Raw genomic sequence first — 15,770 nt, forward strand, 5'->3', positions numbered from 1 at the left:
TCTAATAAAAACGTAATACAATATAAACTCAATACACCCCCAAAATAAATCCAAGATACTCAATACATATACAGTGTCATGCATGTATTCCCTCATGGGGAATATCTCGTGCAAAAAGTGAAAAATTATGTTATATATAATAAAATATCATATATAATAATAATAATACAGTGGTACCACACTTAAAGTGCACAAAAAGATGAACGAAAATTCAAATATGAGAAAAGTCCAAAATTAATAATAATAATACTGATGATGCAGTGCTTAATGATGAGCTTCACACTCCACTCTTCATGCAAAATTATGTGCAGTGTAAGTGGTTCACACGTGACAATCCTTAACAGCCAAAATGCCCCCTCACCTCCTTCCTTAGACCCCAAGGGGCCAGCACGCTTTCAGGATCACACGATCCTATCAGTATGGATCACTCTCTAGATAATGTCTTCCTCCTCCAGCGTCCACCAGTTTAGCAGCCAGCTCCTCCCAGGGTCATAGTAAGACACAAGCAGAGACCCTCCATAGTGCAACCAGTAATTTTATTGGTAATAGGTATATAAAATAGATTTCCACTCCCAAAACGACAAATATTCCAGCCTCCTACCACATGCTATGGGTGTACTGCCTGAAATACAGAGAGCTCATCCATACCCCCGTAGTTCACTGAGAGCTACAAGCCATCGGCCATGGTGGCCAATGGTACTTGTAGTTTATTCACAGAACTCTGTAATAAATGATGCGGCCATGTGGGTGGAGCCCTGCACAGCTGTGCTGTTTTAAATTCTGACAGCGGATGTGGGGAGAAAATCCTCCGCGTGCTGTCACGGGGGGGGGGGGTCTTTTTAAATCCGATAAATATATTCCAGTTGCATCCAAATAAAAGGCGTGCAATATCTTTCAGTTCATTTTCTTTCAAAAGCAGGTATAGCATGAGTAGAAAAGCCTGTTGCCTGCTATCAGGTGCAGAGTGGGATTTTTTGCTGTCTGCAGGGAATCATCAGTCTCTTTGCAAAAGCTTGGCATTCCAGACCTATAGCTTTGCAATCAGGAAAGCTCATGCTCTCTGCTGATTGGAGAGCTCTAACTGTGGCTTGGCAGGGGAAATGTCAGACCTCTGCAGAAAGATCACTGCTTCCCCACAGAGTGCAAGGGTGCGATTTTGCAGCATGCTGGCAGATAACAGGTTTTCCCACTTAGGCTATAGCTGCTCCAGAAAAAAACACACGAAAAGACATCAAACACCTTTTGCTTGATGCTCCTGGAATGTATTAAGCTGATTTATATTGGGATTTAAACCCAATTTTGAATGAAGCTACATCCTGCCAGTATGTTGTAGAGGACTCTTACACTCTGTAGGGAAGTCAGCTCTTTAGCTCTGCTGTCAACAAAGCTTATGCCCCATGCAAATAGGAAAGCCTTGGCTCCGACTTAACATTGTTATATAGTTGTTGCTTAGTTTTCATTATATGCAAAGGGTGTTCAAGTCAAACTGAGACTATTAATTTTACAGGTATAAAAAGGGATGCTAGCGTGGCAGTACTACATGCAGTAGTAAGTGGCAAGTGTTTCCTATTAGGCCAGGTTCATATATGTGCGGCGTGCGGGCCACAGTTTGTGCAGGCATGAGAGCCCATTCATTTGAATGGATTCCCATGCCCTGGGTCAAGCAGGGAAGAAGTCCCTGCACTACTTGGGAAATCGCAGCCCCCATGGGAATCGAGGTTCCCATTACGGCTGCGATTTCTAGTGCGGGCAGCGTGCCATTAGGATTAATGGCACCCGCCTGCAGGTCCCGCATTCCTCTGTGTGGGTGCTTCAGGTATTTGTGCGGGTCCCTCGATGGCACCACCTGCACAGATGTGAACCAGGCCTTACTGTAGGTAGCGCACATGTCACGGGCCACTCCAGAAACCATTTCTCAAGATGGCAGACAACAGTGTTAGTGCATACATGGAACAGCGTGTGATGAAGTTTATTGTGAATGAAGGCGTAAAACCTGCTGATATCTACAGAAAACTTCAAGCATAGTACGGTGATGAAACGCCCAGCCACAATAAGACCTTTTGAATGGTGTAAATGTTTCAAAGTTGGCTGTACGTCCGTCAGTGACGATCTCGGCCGTGGTGTTTCTCAGCCCACAGCAGTCATTCCTGTGAACATTCAGCACGTGGAACACCTGATCCTGGATAATGGATGCATAACCTGTCTTGAAATTGCACAAGAGACAAATCTTTCTGTGGGAACGGTGAACATAGTTATTGATGAAGTAAAGCAGGCTGTCCTAGGATGATTCAAATGTACTGTCAAATCTTTCTATGCCCAAGCTTTCCAGGCATTAGTTAAACTCTGGGATAAGTGTGTGGAAATGTAGCAGGGGATTATGTTGAAAAAAAAATGCAGTTTGCATTCCTTGAAATTTTGTTCTTTTATTATATAAACTCAAAAGTCCCAGTTTGATTAGAACACTCCTTATAATACAGCTTTCTTAATTGTACATCAGAGGACACAGGAGAGTTAATTCTTTAACCATTGGTTTATGCTCTACTTCCAGGTGATTGGACCCTGGCAAATAGCAAAGCTGGACCCAGTCCTGCATAACATTGCCCTGAAACAAGTTGTCCTTCCCCAGGAAAAGCTTCTTTTTTTTTATAAATATTTATTAATTTTTCAAATCATATACAGATCATTTCATAATTTCTATTAAAATAATTATCAAAACCATATTTTCTCCTTCTATAATTTTTTTATATATAACTTCCTTTTCTTACCATCCCCCCCTCCCCTCCTCCCCTCTCCCTCCCACACTCCACATTTTCTCTTCTCTCATTAACTCCATATTATTCTGTTATTCCTAAACCCAATTCTAAACCCACTTCCAGGGATATTATCTCTTCATATATTTCACCTTTTCTCTAGATTCTTCCCAGCCTTTCCATTTTTTATTATACATCTCCAACTTGTCCTCAGGCGTATAGTACAATCTTTCTGTCCCAGAAATCTGATTTACTCTACCCATCCAATCCTCCTCAGTTGGCACCTCTCTTTTCTTCCAGAACCTGGGTATCAGGCTCTTTGCTGCGGTAAAGTAATGCCATATCCCCGAACTCTTATATGCTTTCACTGAGAGTTCTGAGATATGGAGGAGACATAGTTCTGGATCTAATCCTATACTGATTTTGGTAATTTTCCCTATCAAATAAACTATCCTCCGCCAGAACACCTGTATTTCTGGACACTCCCACCACATATGATACCACGTGCCCACCTCTCCACAACCTCTCCAACACATCTGTGAAATTTCCGTATTCATCTTGTGCTCCACGTTAGGGGTAATGTGCCATCTATTCAAACACTTATAATTTATTTCTACTTCCCTCATACTAATATTTTCGTGAAGTAATGTGAGCATTTTCCTCTGCTCCTCCTCCTCCTATTTTTCTTCCCATATCTCTTTCCCATTTCTCTATGTGCATTAATTTTGTGTCGGTGTCAAGTTCCATTAGTATCTTGTGTATTTTTGCTGTTCCGTGTCTACCATTTCCCCGTGACTCAAATGGATTCCAATCTTTTCTAGTTCTTATAGGCTTTGGAAGGCTCTCAAAAAAGTACTTCAGTTGGTAAGGTCTATCCATCTTATTAAAGACTTCTCCCTTTCTTTCCTCCATATCCTTGTATGACCCGAGTTCCTCTCCTACCATTATATCTCTCAATTGTGCCTCCTGTTTTATAATCCATTTCCCTGCTATGCTATCCTTACCCAGGATGAAATATTTTGTGTTCCTAAGTGGTATTAATTGTGAATTAAAAACCCACCCCTTTTGTAGTGTAATAAATCCCATTCTTTTAAAACATTAAGAGTGTACGTGCTTGTGCTCTCCTCTAATTTCCTATATTGTGCAGGTACCCAAATACTTTTACTTAAACTTATTCCACTCAGTGCTATCTCAATTTTAACCAAACTTTTCTCCGGATTATGTATCCAGTCGAAGATTCTCGCGATAATCCCCGCTTTGTAATATCTCCTAAAATCTGGTACCCCCAATCCTCCTCTTTCTTTACTTCTAGTCAACGTTTCATAACCTATTCTAAGCTTTTTATTCCTCCATATACATTTTATTATCATTTTCCTAAGTTCTTTAAAATATGCCTTTGGGAGTTTGATTGGGATCATTTGAAATTTGTATAATACTTTGGGGACAATTACCATCTTTATCAAGTTTATGCGACATATCCACGATGGGTTTCCATTTCCCACTCTCCTCAGCTCCTCCTTAATCTCATTTAATAATGCTATATAATTGGCTTTATATAGGTTCTTAATTGAGGCTAATAGTTTTATTCCTAGATATTTTAATTCTTTGTCTCTCCAAAGGAAAGGGAATTCCTCTTGTAATTTTTCCTTTTCGCTCTTTTTAAGGTTTATGTTTAAGATTTCGGTCTTTGTCGGGTTAATTTTCAGGTTCGACAGTTCTCCATACTCCCTCAATGCAATTTGGAAGTGATGTTCTGGGGTTTCCAACATAAAACATCAGATCGTCCGCATAAGCCACTACCTTATGTTGTCTGTCTCCTATCTTTATTCCTTTTATGTCTATGTTCTTCCTAATCATGGACAGTAAGGGCTCCAGTGATAACAAATATAACAATGGCAACAATGGACATCCCTGTCTTGTACCATTTGACATCTTAAAATACTCCGATCTTCCTCCATTTACCATTATGGTAGCGGTAGGCCCTCTATATAACTCTCCAATCCACCCTCTCATTCTATCTCCCATTCCTAACGCTTCCAGGGTATCCATCATAACCAGGAAAAGCTTCTGACCTGGTTCAAGATATGGTAGTTGCATTCCCTGGAACACCCCTCTATACACTTTTGCATGATGATGCCTGAGTTGATGGTAGCCTCCTTCGAAGCAGTCCCTTATGCTCAGTTTTATTTAAGGCTTTTACAACTCAACATCCTGACAGCGTGGTACAAATGGACCAGCATTTTGGATCACCCCATGTGACTAAGCACCAAAAGTTATCCTTGGACTGAGTGCTATTCAGCCCAGCACTGGAGTCGGGGAAAATCTTTTCTCTTAGTGGTGTCAAAGGTATCAAGGTAGGACACCAGCTTGTTAAACTGGTCAAACGTCCAAGATTCCTTGACTGTTCAGGGGACATGGTTGTGAGAGGAAACCTGGATTGGCGATCAGTGTCCTGGAGATCAGGTTGATTTGGTTTGCGCTTCAGCACTGGACCGCTGTACAGTGGGAATCATTCGGGATCCAAACCGACAATGCCACAACAGTGACATACATAGGTCACCAAGGAGGCACCAGGAGTCAGGCCATTCTCTGTAAGCAGTGGTGCATTTAGTTCTTGTGCTGCCCTGGGCAACACTAAAATTGGACGGCCCCTTCCCCACTCCGCATCTGCCACTAACGCCCATCTCCTGCAGCCCCCACCTACTGCCACCACTGCCACCCCCCTGTAAATTGCCACCCAAGCAAACGCCTTGTTTGCCTCATGGTAAATACACCACGGTCTGTAAAGTGAAGCTCATTCTGACTTTGGCAGAACTGCATGTTCCAACCCTGCCGTATATTCTGGTGTGGAAAATTGGCAAATGGACTTCTTAAGCTACCAACAGCTAGATCCTGGAGAGTGGTTGCCTTCAGTGGGGATGACAGACATAGTTCATACTTTACCACAAACGGGACAGGTTTGTGTCCCCGGCCAATGATTGAGCCTTCATGGTTGATGACCTAGTCACTCAGTAAAATCAGTTAAGACTGATTTATGCGTTTCCCGCCCCTACAATCACTGGCTTTGACATCTTGGCTGTTGAAGTCCAGGTCCTGGTGGGCTTTCAGGTTTAGTGGGTCCCACCTTGCTGAAGGCCAGAAAACCTTCCTCACATAAGGTTTACCACTACCAATGAAAAGCATTCTTTCTTGGTGCAAAGAGGGGAAGCGTCATCTCAGGAAATTGTCCATGGGACAAGTCTTATGCTTCCTTCGGTTAGGATTGGGATAGGTCCCTGGCCATATGGTCTCTTAAGAGACCGTACCTTTTCAGAGACAACTAGTTTCCTTTTACTTGGTCAGGTGTTTATTTGTTTACAAGGGACTTTGCCCACATTATACCACCTCTCTACTATTTAGCATCAGGCCTTGGTTTACCAGGTCTATAAAGCTGCCACCTGGTCTCCTGCACTGTTTGCAAAATTTTACCAGATGGATGTTCAGGTCTCAGCAAATGTTGGTCTTTCAGGTGGCTCTGTAATAGCTTGCCCTATTACTCATCTTTTTCTTTTGTTGAGAGGTTGTGTTGTGGTGTCAGTTGCGTGCTGTTGCCTGTCCCTAATGGGATTGTGTTTAAATACACAGTGGTCTGAGAATTAACTCTCCTGTGTCCTGTGATGTATTTCATGAAAGGCATTTTACAAGTAAGTCAAAAATCCCATTATTGTTTATCTTTTGTAATTACACACCTACTGTAAATGCAGTCTTACTTTAGAACTGCTGTTAGACCTTACTTTTTTTTTTTTTTTCATTGTTGGCATATATTGGATGTGTTAGCACTTCAAGAAAGTAATCCACAATATTAAATTGTAATTTGAAGTTTGTCTGCATGGGCTTCCTCCCACAATCTTAAGAATGTTCTGGACAATTAATTGACTTCTAGCCAAATTTACCCAATTATGTTTGAATGATTTGAATGTATTTTCTCCTCCTCCCCTATAAAGCAGGCCATACATTATCCAATTTTCTTTTCTTAAACCATGGATTGAATGAAAAGAAAATTGCTCAATTCCCTCATAAACACAGTAATTGTTGACGGAGAAATGCATCCTGCTGTGCTATTATATTTTGACAGCAGGAGGTTGCCCATCTGTCAGAATACAAGGATCACTGCTGGCTGCTATAGCCACCAGCAGTGATTTGAACGTAAAGACAGTTTGGTTGTACTGAAGTCGATCGATAGATAAACTTCAGTACAAGCAGCCTGCCACAGATGGATCGAAATGCGTCCGCTTCAGAGGAAATTTCAATCAGTCTAGGGCTGGTTTAACTCAAGTAGCCGGATGTGTGTCGCTTATAGAACTATCATGGCTCATTAAATAAAAATGTAAACAAACTCTTAACAATTGGAACTATTCTCAATGTTCACATATAGCTGTGTTAACAGACTTTATATAATGGATCAATAAAGGGTATCAGCTGAAAGACTTTCCTTTCCTGAAGGAAATGCTGCCATGGCTTCTTTCACTGTTGGTCAAAAATAACCCAAAAGCCTAGACATTTATTCATGTAGCTGAGGGGGAGTTTAGATTGGCTGATCTCTCTTCAACAGTTGTCATGTGACAAAAGGCCTAGACTTTTGATCATATAAGCATTAACGGAGCCCATAGCAATCTTTTCTCAAGGAAAAGTATGACAGCCCTTGTAGTACTGTGCATTTCTTATTTACAGTAGATCTATTAAAGGGTTAGTTCACCTTTACCAAAAAAAACCTGTCTATGTGGATAAGGGGTGTGTGTGGATGAAAACAAACTGCAGCTCTGACTAATGTTAAATAATGCCCTTGCTATAGGTGTAGGCCATTTACGTAACTACTGAATCCTGACTGGAATACTTCCAGGACGTTGCTAAATGAGGTCTAGTAATTACTGCTTACCTCCACCATCACAGTAGTGCGTTTTCAAATGCTGAGCTCAAAGCTGCTTCATCAGGGAGGAGAGAGAGAGCATGTAAGGGGGTTTGAATCAGACATAAAGCTCACTCCTGTGATGGTGGAGGTGAGCAATAACTACTACGCCTCACTTAGCAACATCCTGGGAGTATTCCAGTCAGGCTTTATAAAGTATGTAAATGGCCTACACCTATAGCAAGGGCATATTTCAACTTCAGTCAGATCTGCACAGTTTGTTTTCTCTACAAATACCCCTTATCTGCATACGCAATCCAGGGGTGTTGTAGATAAAAACAGGACCTAATCCCAGGATAAAATCTCAGCTTTTTCACCTCTTTTCTTATTTTTGATGATGCTCTACTGACCCTACTAAGTCAAAAGAGTGGAATCTATGTGGGATAGATGCAATGACTGATTGCTAAGTTGGAAGCAGCAAATTCATGCTGCATCTGTTGCTTCGTGGAGAAACATGGATTTGGTTGTAAGGTAAGTATTTAGAGGAGGAATTAATTTTTTTATTTTTTTTTAGACATATGGGCAGCAAGAGGGGGGTGGCTTTGCAGATTTTAACCTGGGGCCAGTTTACCATAGGTCTGCGCAAAATTAGGATTTTTATTTTCATGACTAATTTAAAAATCTGTAAAGGTTACAAGAACAAGTATTATGCTAACTCTCTGTAAATTCTGTTTATGAATTTTCTTTTTTATCTTTCAAATTGGTATTTACAGAGGTATTAAAACGACTTGATGATGCTTCAGATGAAGTCCGAATCACAGCTGCCAAAACATTTAGTGTGTGGTTTAAATGTATTGATGACCGGTATGACAGGACCACCTATAAGGCTCACCTGGAATTCTTATATCGAGGTCTCCTTGTGCACCTTGATGACCCTGATTCAAACCTGCAGACGACAGTACTAGGTATGTTCCATGCCAGGAATTTATTATGCTGAGAGAACTGTGCTATAAATTATACAAAATGCTTACTATATGATTTACTAAAGCAGAAAATATTTGTGTGGGCCCATCCTGAACTGGATGAAGAAGCACATGCAATGCTCATAGCATGCTATACTTTCCCCTGATATCTGACACTTCTTGTTGGGTGCTTGTGTGGTATGTCCTTGGCAGGAATGTGTGCAGAAAGCCCAACACTTGCCAGTACAATGCCCTATAGAGATGCTTTCAGATATGCCCATTCAGACAAAGTGGCAGTCTTTTTTTTTTTTTTCTTCTAAAGCTCACTTTCCCGACCCAGGTATACTTACCTTCACAGTACTTATTTGTCACTTCATATGTCTTTGACATGAGAGGAAAAGTTGTTCTGTAGTTCAGGAGAACAGAACTAGGCAGGGCTAATTTCAGTTCAGCAGAGTCACTGAGGTCAATTTACTAAAGGCAAATAAATTGTGCAGTTCCAGAGCTTGATAAATGACTTCCATCATCTAATCATGTGCAAATAAAAACGCTGTTTTTTTTTCATTTTCTTTTTATGTAATTGGGTTTTTTTTGCAAAGTGAACCCTCGCCTCATTTATTAAGCTCTGGAGCTTGCAAAGTGTACATTCTACTTGCTTTTAGTAAATCAACCCCACTGAGTTGTCAGCTCAAACTGAAAGTTTGGTGCTCACTGACTTCCTGGCTGATCAGCATGCAATTCCTTCCTTCCCATTGAGTGAAGCTGGTATTCTTAGACTGTTGGTTATACTGCTGCCAACAGGAGAAATAGACACTGGCAAGAAAAACATTTTGTTCCCCTCTACCGTCATTTGTTTTTTCTTTTGCATGTTTTTCCTGTCAATGCTCCTATGTAGGCATCTTGGTTAAGGTGCTGAATTGCAGAATTCTCCTCCGATCATTTCTACAACCCCTGGCAAAAAGTATGGAATCACCACTCTTGGAAAATGTTCATTCAACTGTTTAATTGTGTAGCAAAAAATACAATCACAGACATGCCTCAAAACGATTTTCATTTAACATTCCAACCTTCTGGCTTTAAGAAACACTCAAAAAAAGGAAAAAAAAAGAAAACTTTAGTCAGAGGAAAAACATATTCTGAGGAAAATATTATGGAATCACCATGTACTTTGCAGTTCTAAAACAAACATCTGCATCAAATTACATCTGCTAACCATATTTTTCACTCCATAAGATGTACCTGGCCATAAGACACACCTAGGTTTTAGAGGAGGAAAACAAGAAAAAAAAATATTCTGAACCAATTGACTGCAGACCTAGTACAGGAAATGACCAGAGACTGCGGACATGCCCATCGGTGCAGCCTATCAGTGCCCATCACTGCAGCCTCATTAGCGTACATCAGTGAAGGAGAAAAATCACTTATTTACAAAATTTTATAACAAAAACTAGGAAAAAAACTTTTTTTTTTTTTCAAAATTTTCACTGGTTTTTGGTTTGTTTAGGAAAAATTAAAAACCCAGAGGTGATTAAATACCACCAAAATAAAGCTGTATCTGTCACAAAAAAGTATAAAAATTTCATATGGGTACAGTGTTGCATGACCGTGCAATTGTCATTCAAAGTGCGACAGCGCTGAAAGCTGGAAATTGGCCTGGGCAGGAAGGGGGTATAAGTGCCCTGTAGGCAAGGGGTTAAAGCATTATGCCTTGAAAACAGAAAATGCATAACAAAACAAATGAGGCAGAAACTGGAGTCAATGAGGCAGAAAGGAAATGATTTACATACAGAAAAGCCAAACAAAAAACATCATTAACATGTAAACAGAAGAAAACAAGGTTGCAGTGGTCTAAAGAAAAGCTATCATGGACTGTGGATGACTGGATGAAAGTGACATGCAGTGATGAATCACAAATCTGCATTGGGAATTGTGATGATGCTGGAACTTTTGTTTGGTGCTGTTCCAATCAAAATTTATAAAGACGACAGCCTGCAGAAAATATGCAAATTCCCACAATCATTGATGATATGGGGTTGCATGTCAGGTAAAGGAACGGGGAAGAGGGAGATGACAGTCATTTAAATGTTCAATAAATGCTCAAATTTATTTTCAGATGTTGGACACTTTTCTTATTCCATCAATTGAAATGATGTTTGGTGATGATGACATCATTTTTCAGGACGATAATGCATCTTTGCCATAGGGCAAAAGCCGTAAAAATTTTCCTTCAAGAAAGACATATAATGTCAGTGGCATGGCCTGCAAATAGTCCGGACCTCAATCCAATAGAAAATCTATGGTGGAAATGAAAGAAAATGGTCCATGACATGGCTTCAACCTGCAAAGCAAAGCAACTGCAATCAGAGAAAGTTGGAGCCGGAGTGATGAAGAATACTGTTTGTTGGTAGTTAAATCCATACCTCAGGGAATTCAAGCTGTTCTAACATCCAGAGGTGGTGCAACAAAGAACTACTGGTGTACTGTAGCGGTTTTTTTCATCATTCCTTAATATTTTCCTCAGAATTGAGTGGTTCCATATTTTTTCCCTTGATCTGCAAAAACAGTTGCAACTGACTACAGTTTTATTTTTTATTTTAAGTGTTTCTAAAGCCAAAAGGTTGGAATCTTAAATAAAAATAGTTATGAGGCATGTCTGTGATTAGTTGTTTTTTTGTTTTTTTTTTCTTCCTACCCACAATTAAACAATTGAATGTAGAAGTGAAATCCTTGAACTCCCTCAATAATGAGGAAAACAAAAACCCACAGCAAAACGCACAACAAGCATAAAGAAAAATGAAATAAAAATGTGTGATGATAGTGGCTGCTTCTAACATCAAACTGTGTTCCCACAATAGTAAAGCAAATTAAAAAGAAATAAATAAGTGATGTAGCGCTGCTAAATAATAGCTAAAAAAATAAAAAACTGACTGAATAAAACGTCCATAATGAGTCCATATATGTAAAATCCATCAATTTGTAATAAAGATTCTTCCATAATTCATGTGTTTTCTTCTTGTGCTGATATCCCAAACACCATCAAGTAAAGTAGTGCACATAACATATAGTGCCACCTCAGTGCTCACAGAACTCTCACCTCAGAGCACATGGAAATGCGCTTTATGATATCAAATAGACAAAAGGATTCTTCACTTTTTCAATCCACAGCCATGTGATAGTAATTAACCTCCCTGGAGGTATTCCCGAGTGTACCTCGGAGTAAAGTTTCATCACCACAAGCGGTAACCCTGAGCTACACTCGGGAATACCCTGCAGCATTGCTCCGGGATCTCTTCTTCACTTACCTTGTCCTGCGCTCCCACGATGTCCCTCCTGCAGTGTCCCCGGCAATGTCCTCTGGCCAATGCCGGCATCTGTCATCTGGGTTCCGTTCCCTGCGACATCAGGACGTACGGGGATGGAACTGGCAGGAAATTTAAAAATGTAAAAAAGTGACATTCACTAAATTCACTAAAATCACATAGTAAAACATTACTGTATCAAACAATTTCACATACATTTTGTCCCTAGTGCTTTGTCCTGTGCCCTGCCTGCATTTTTACTGTTCTTTCTGCCTGGAAACTGAGAAAGGTCCATGGCGTCCAAAAAGCGTCCCTTTAGGTCAAAAGCGGTTTTAGACCAGCTAGAGAACAGCGATAGTAAATTAGAACTACTTGCAGAATTGAGTGATAATGATTCGTGGGGAAATTCGTCATCAGACACTGAAAATGATTTTGCGACTTTGCTCAGTGATGTGCGAACTTGGCGCTATATTTCAAATTTCAGTGTTTTTGGTTTGATTATATTATTGAATTAAATGTATTTTTATTATAGTATTTTTTATGATTATTAAACTATAATTTATGATTTTGTGTTTCAAATTTTAACATACCCGGGATGTTTACTAGACTCTTGTTCGGGCAGATTTCAGTGAGTTATTCCTAAAAATTACAGGCCTACAATAAAAAAACAACATATTTCCATGCAAAAAAATGTACCGCTTTGAGCACAGAAATACTGACATAATCAGAGCGCTAGGGAGGCTACACACCTTTGAGCTTTCAATAGATTGTGAAACCAGAGCCAGGGATCGGTCCCTTTAATGGTGATGGAGGTCACATATTCCTATCTATTCATGTCTGCCCAGAGTCATTATGGACGTTTTATTCAGCTATGTCACTCTTTTATTTTTTGTAGCTATTATTTAGCAGCGCTACATCACTTAAACAATTGACTGAACGTTTTCCATATGGTGATTCCATACTTTTTACCAGGGGTTGTCGATGCTATTTATCTAGGATGCTGCTGACAGCAAGAGCATTCATCTTTCTCAGTGCAAGAAGCCTAAGAAATAGTTGGTTAAATCTTTCCCCTCCCCAGGGGCGGACTGACCATTTGAGCCCGGGGTCAGTAGGGGGCCCTATGAGATGCCCCTGGTACCTTTTTTACAGGCTTTTTTGGGTGTGGGCGAGGACACGGGGGCCCCATGATCCCCTATTGCCCGGGGGCCCCATGAGTTGTCAGTCCACCCTTGCCCCTCCCTGACGACTTTGTATATTAGGTTACTTGGAGGAGGAAGAGGTGGCTATTTTAGAAAGTAGAACTTGGTCTACTTCAAAGTTTAACATTTTTTTTGTAATTTGCTTTTCTTTTTTTAAGATCTACTGTCAATTAAAAACTATCCAATTCATTTAAATCTCTATCCGTGTGTGTTAATGTTTTAAAAACCTTATTTCTATGTGTTGTGTAATTGTATATGTACAGTACATTGCCGCTCATTCTTGTAATGTCAGGTTAATGTCTGTAGATGGCAGTCTAATACTAAACTAAAACGCAAGCGCTTTTATACTCGGCTTGTATACCATATCATTTTATTTGTTCAGAAGTTTAGTTGTTGAAATGTAGATTAGTTGTAAGGTTGCACTGGTGCATACAGTTTGTTAGCTTGTGACCCATGGTTCGCCAAGCCCTAATTTAGCTTCCAAGCGTGATATTTGTCTCTTTGTATGTATAATGTTTTTAAACACATTAGATCTGACATATAAAGAGTGCACTAGAGGTGACATTTCCTGTTGCCCAGAGCAACCACATAAGCTTCCTTGATTCGTTTCCAAGTCTAGACTATAAAAATGACAGTTGGGAGCTGGTTTTATAGAGCCTTATAGTGCACCTGTGCCTATAAAAAGCATAATAAACTAAAAGCAGTAAAATGTAAAGTCAGCTCACCATTGATGGCATATGCAGTGAAAATGTACATTTTTCTGAAAGCTGCCTTCAGTTCATTATGGTTTTGGTGGTCACAGGTGCTCTTTAACCTCTTCACGCCTGCCGAACACAAATGTGCGGCCTTCCGGTGTCTGGGCCTGGACACTGAGCAGCCGCACATTTGCGTTCTATTAAAACAGAACATGTGCTGAGAGCACGCGCCTTGCGCGCTCCCAGGACACATGTCCAGTACTCAAGGAAAGGTCCCGATCTCCTCTTTCGATCGGGACCTTTCCTGATCACGTGACAGCGTGTCACGGCGGTCACATGACCCTAACCCCGCCCCGCCTCCCGGCTTCTGGAACCCTTAAAGGGCTGGGAGGTGCCGGCGCCAAGGGGTTAATATAGTACAATCCTCTTTAGCTATACCAACAGTTATGTAGTATGAGGACCTTTCTTTTTGGATATAAATTTAATGGATTGTTTGGATAATTGTTAGTAAATCTAAAGGAGATTGAAGACCGATTGTACAACCAAAATGGTCATACATGCTTCAAATTTTTTTTTTTTTAAAAAGATCAATGTGCAATTTCAACAAAACTGTTGAATCTGAAAATAATCAAGCACCCTTTACAATCGATTTGGACTCCATTTTGATCAGATTTTATCAAATTTAGTTGATAGGCAAGGGTGGAATATTATCGATAGTTTTGCATCAAATAGCAGCACTGAGAAACTTCATGAATACAATCGTATTTTGAGTGATCAGATTATGAAATCACATTGTGGAAACAGAGATACAATTGATAACTTCATAAATTGGTCATGCAAGTTTATATCAGTTCAGAGGAGGAAGAAGAGGACAGAGATTCTAATTCGTCTGATCAATATTTGTGGGAACCTATAGACATGAAATCATTGACAATTGGCAGCTCGTCATCCTGGCTACTTCCTAAAGTGGTTGTAAAGGCTTAATGTTTTTTACCTTCATGCATAGAATGAATGAAGGTGAAAAAATATTCTGTGTGCAGCTCCCCCCCCCTTCCCCCAATACTGAACTTGATCTCGACCCAGTGCTGTGCACAGGAGCCTCGGCTCTGCCGGGTCTCTCTCCCCTCATTGGCTGAGACACAGCAGTGGGCGCCATTGGCTCCCAGTGTTGTCAATAACAGCCAGTGAGCAGGGAGTTGGGGGCAAAGCTGAGCTGTGCTGTGTGAGTCTTGTAGGAGGGGCTCAGGGGTGAGCACACGAGTGCCCACATAGCAAGCGGCTTGCTCTGGAGGTACTCAGCAGCGGGGAGGGACCAGGAGTACCAGCTGGGGGACCAAGGAAGAGGGGAATTGGGCTGCTCTGTGCAAAACTGTTGCACAGAGCAGGTAAGTATGGCATGTATGTTGTTTTTGTTTTTTAACCCAACCCTTTAATATCACTTTAAGTTGTCCTAATGTGTATATTGACGGCTGTCCTTTTCATTGGGGCAGGAAGGCAGATTTTTTTTTTTTTTTTTTTACTTCAAGTGCATGTTTATCGTTATTAGCTATGCATTGACTGTTTACCACTTTGACTTTAAGTGATGGCGATCTTTTTGTTTGCATTGCAGATGTCCTAAAAGAGGCCAGTATTGTGTATCCCTCATTATTAGTGCAAGAAATTGAAGCTGTAAAGCATAAACACAGGACTCCTGAATATTGTGATCAGTTGCTTCAGCACATTCGGTTGAACAAAGAAAGTGGTCAAACGGAAACCATGCTGCCGCTATCGCTTGATTCGCAGTAGTGCGTGTAACTGACCTACCACCCTCTCCTGCCTTAAGGATTTTAGTAATATAAAATGTATTTATTTTACATCATAAAATAAATAATCCTATCATGGACTTGGATTAAGAATAGGAAGCGGCATTTATTGTATTTTATTGTACATGTTTTTTATTGTGATTACCTGCATTGTGTTTAATTATATTTTTTAAATGAG

At 40.4% G+C, this 15,770-nt stretch overlaps 1 protein-coding gene across 1 annotated transcript in view; it reads left to right on the forward strand.

Moving 5' to 3' along the window:
- DNAAF5 (dynein axonemal assembly factor 5) overlaps nucleotides 1–15,770 on the forward strand; it is a 98,756-nt gene extending 82,986 nt beyond the window's left edge. The window contains exons 12-13 of the mRNA XM_089681824.1: nucleotides 8,409–8,600; nucleotides 15,400–15,770. Of these exons, the coding sequence (XP_089537950.1) occupies nucleotides 8,409–8,600; nucleotides 15,400–15,575 (368 nt within the window). The 3' untranslated portion in view covers nucleotides 15,576–15,770. The remainder of the gene's footprint in view (nucleotides 1–8,408; nucleotides 8,601–15,399) is intronic.

The sequence above is a fragment of the Staurois parvus genome, unplaced genomic scaffold (assembly GCF_062004578.1).
Source record: "Staurois parvus isolate SC_StPar_1 unplaced genomic scaffold, SC_StPar_1.0 ptg000018l, whole genome shotgun sequence".
Taxonomy (NCBI): Eukaryota; Metazoa; Chordata; class Amphibia; order Anura; family Ranidae; genus Staurois; species Staurois parvus.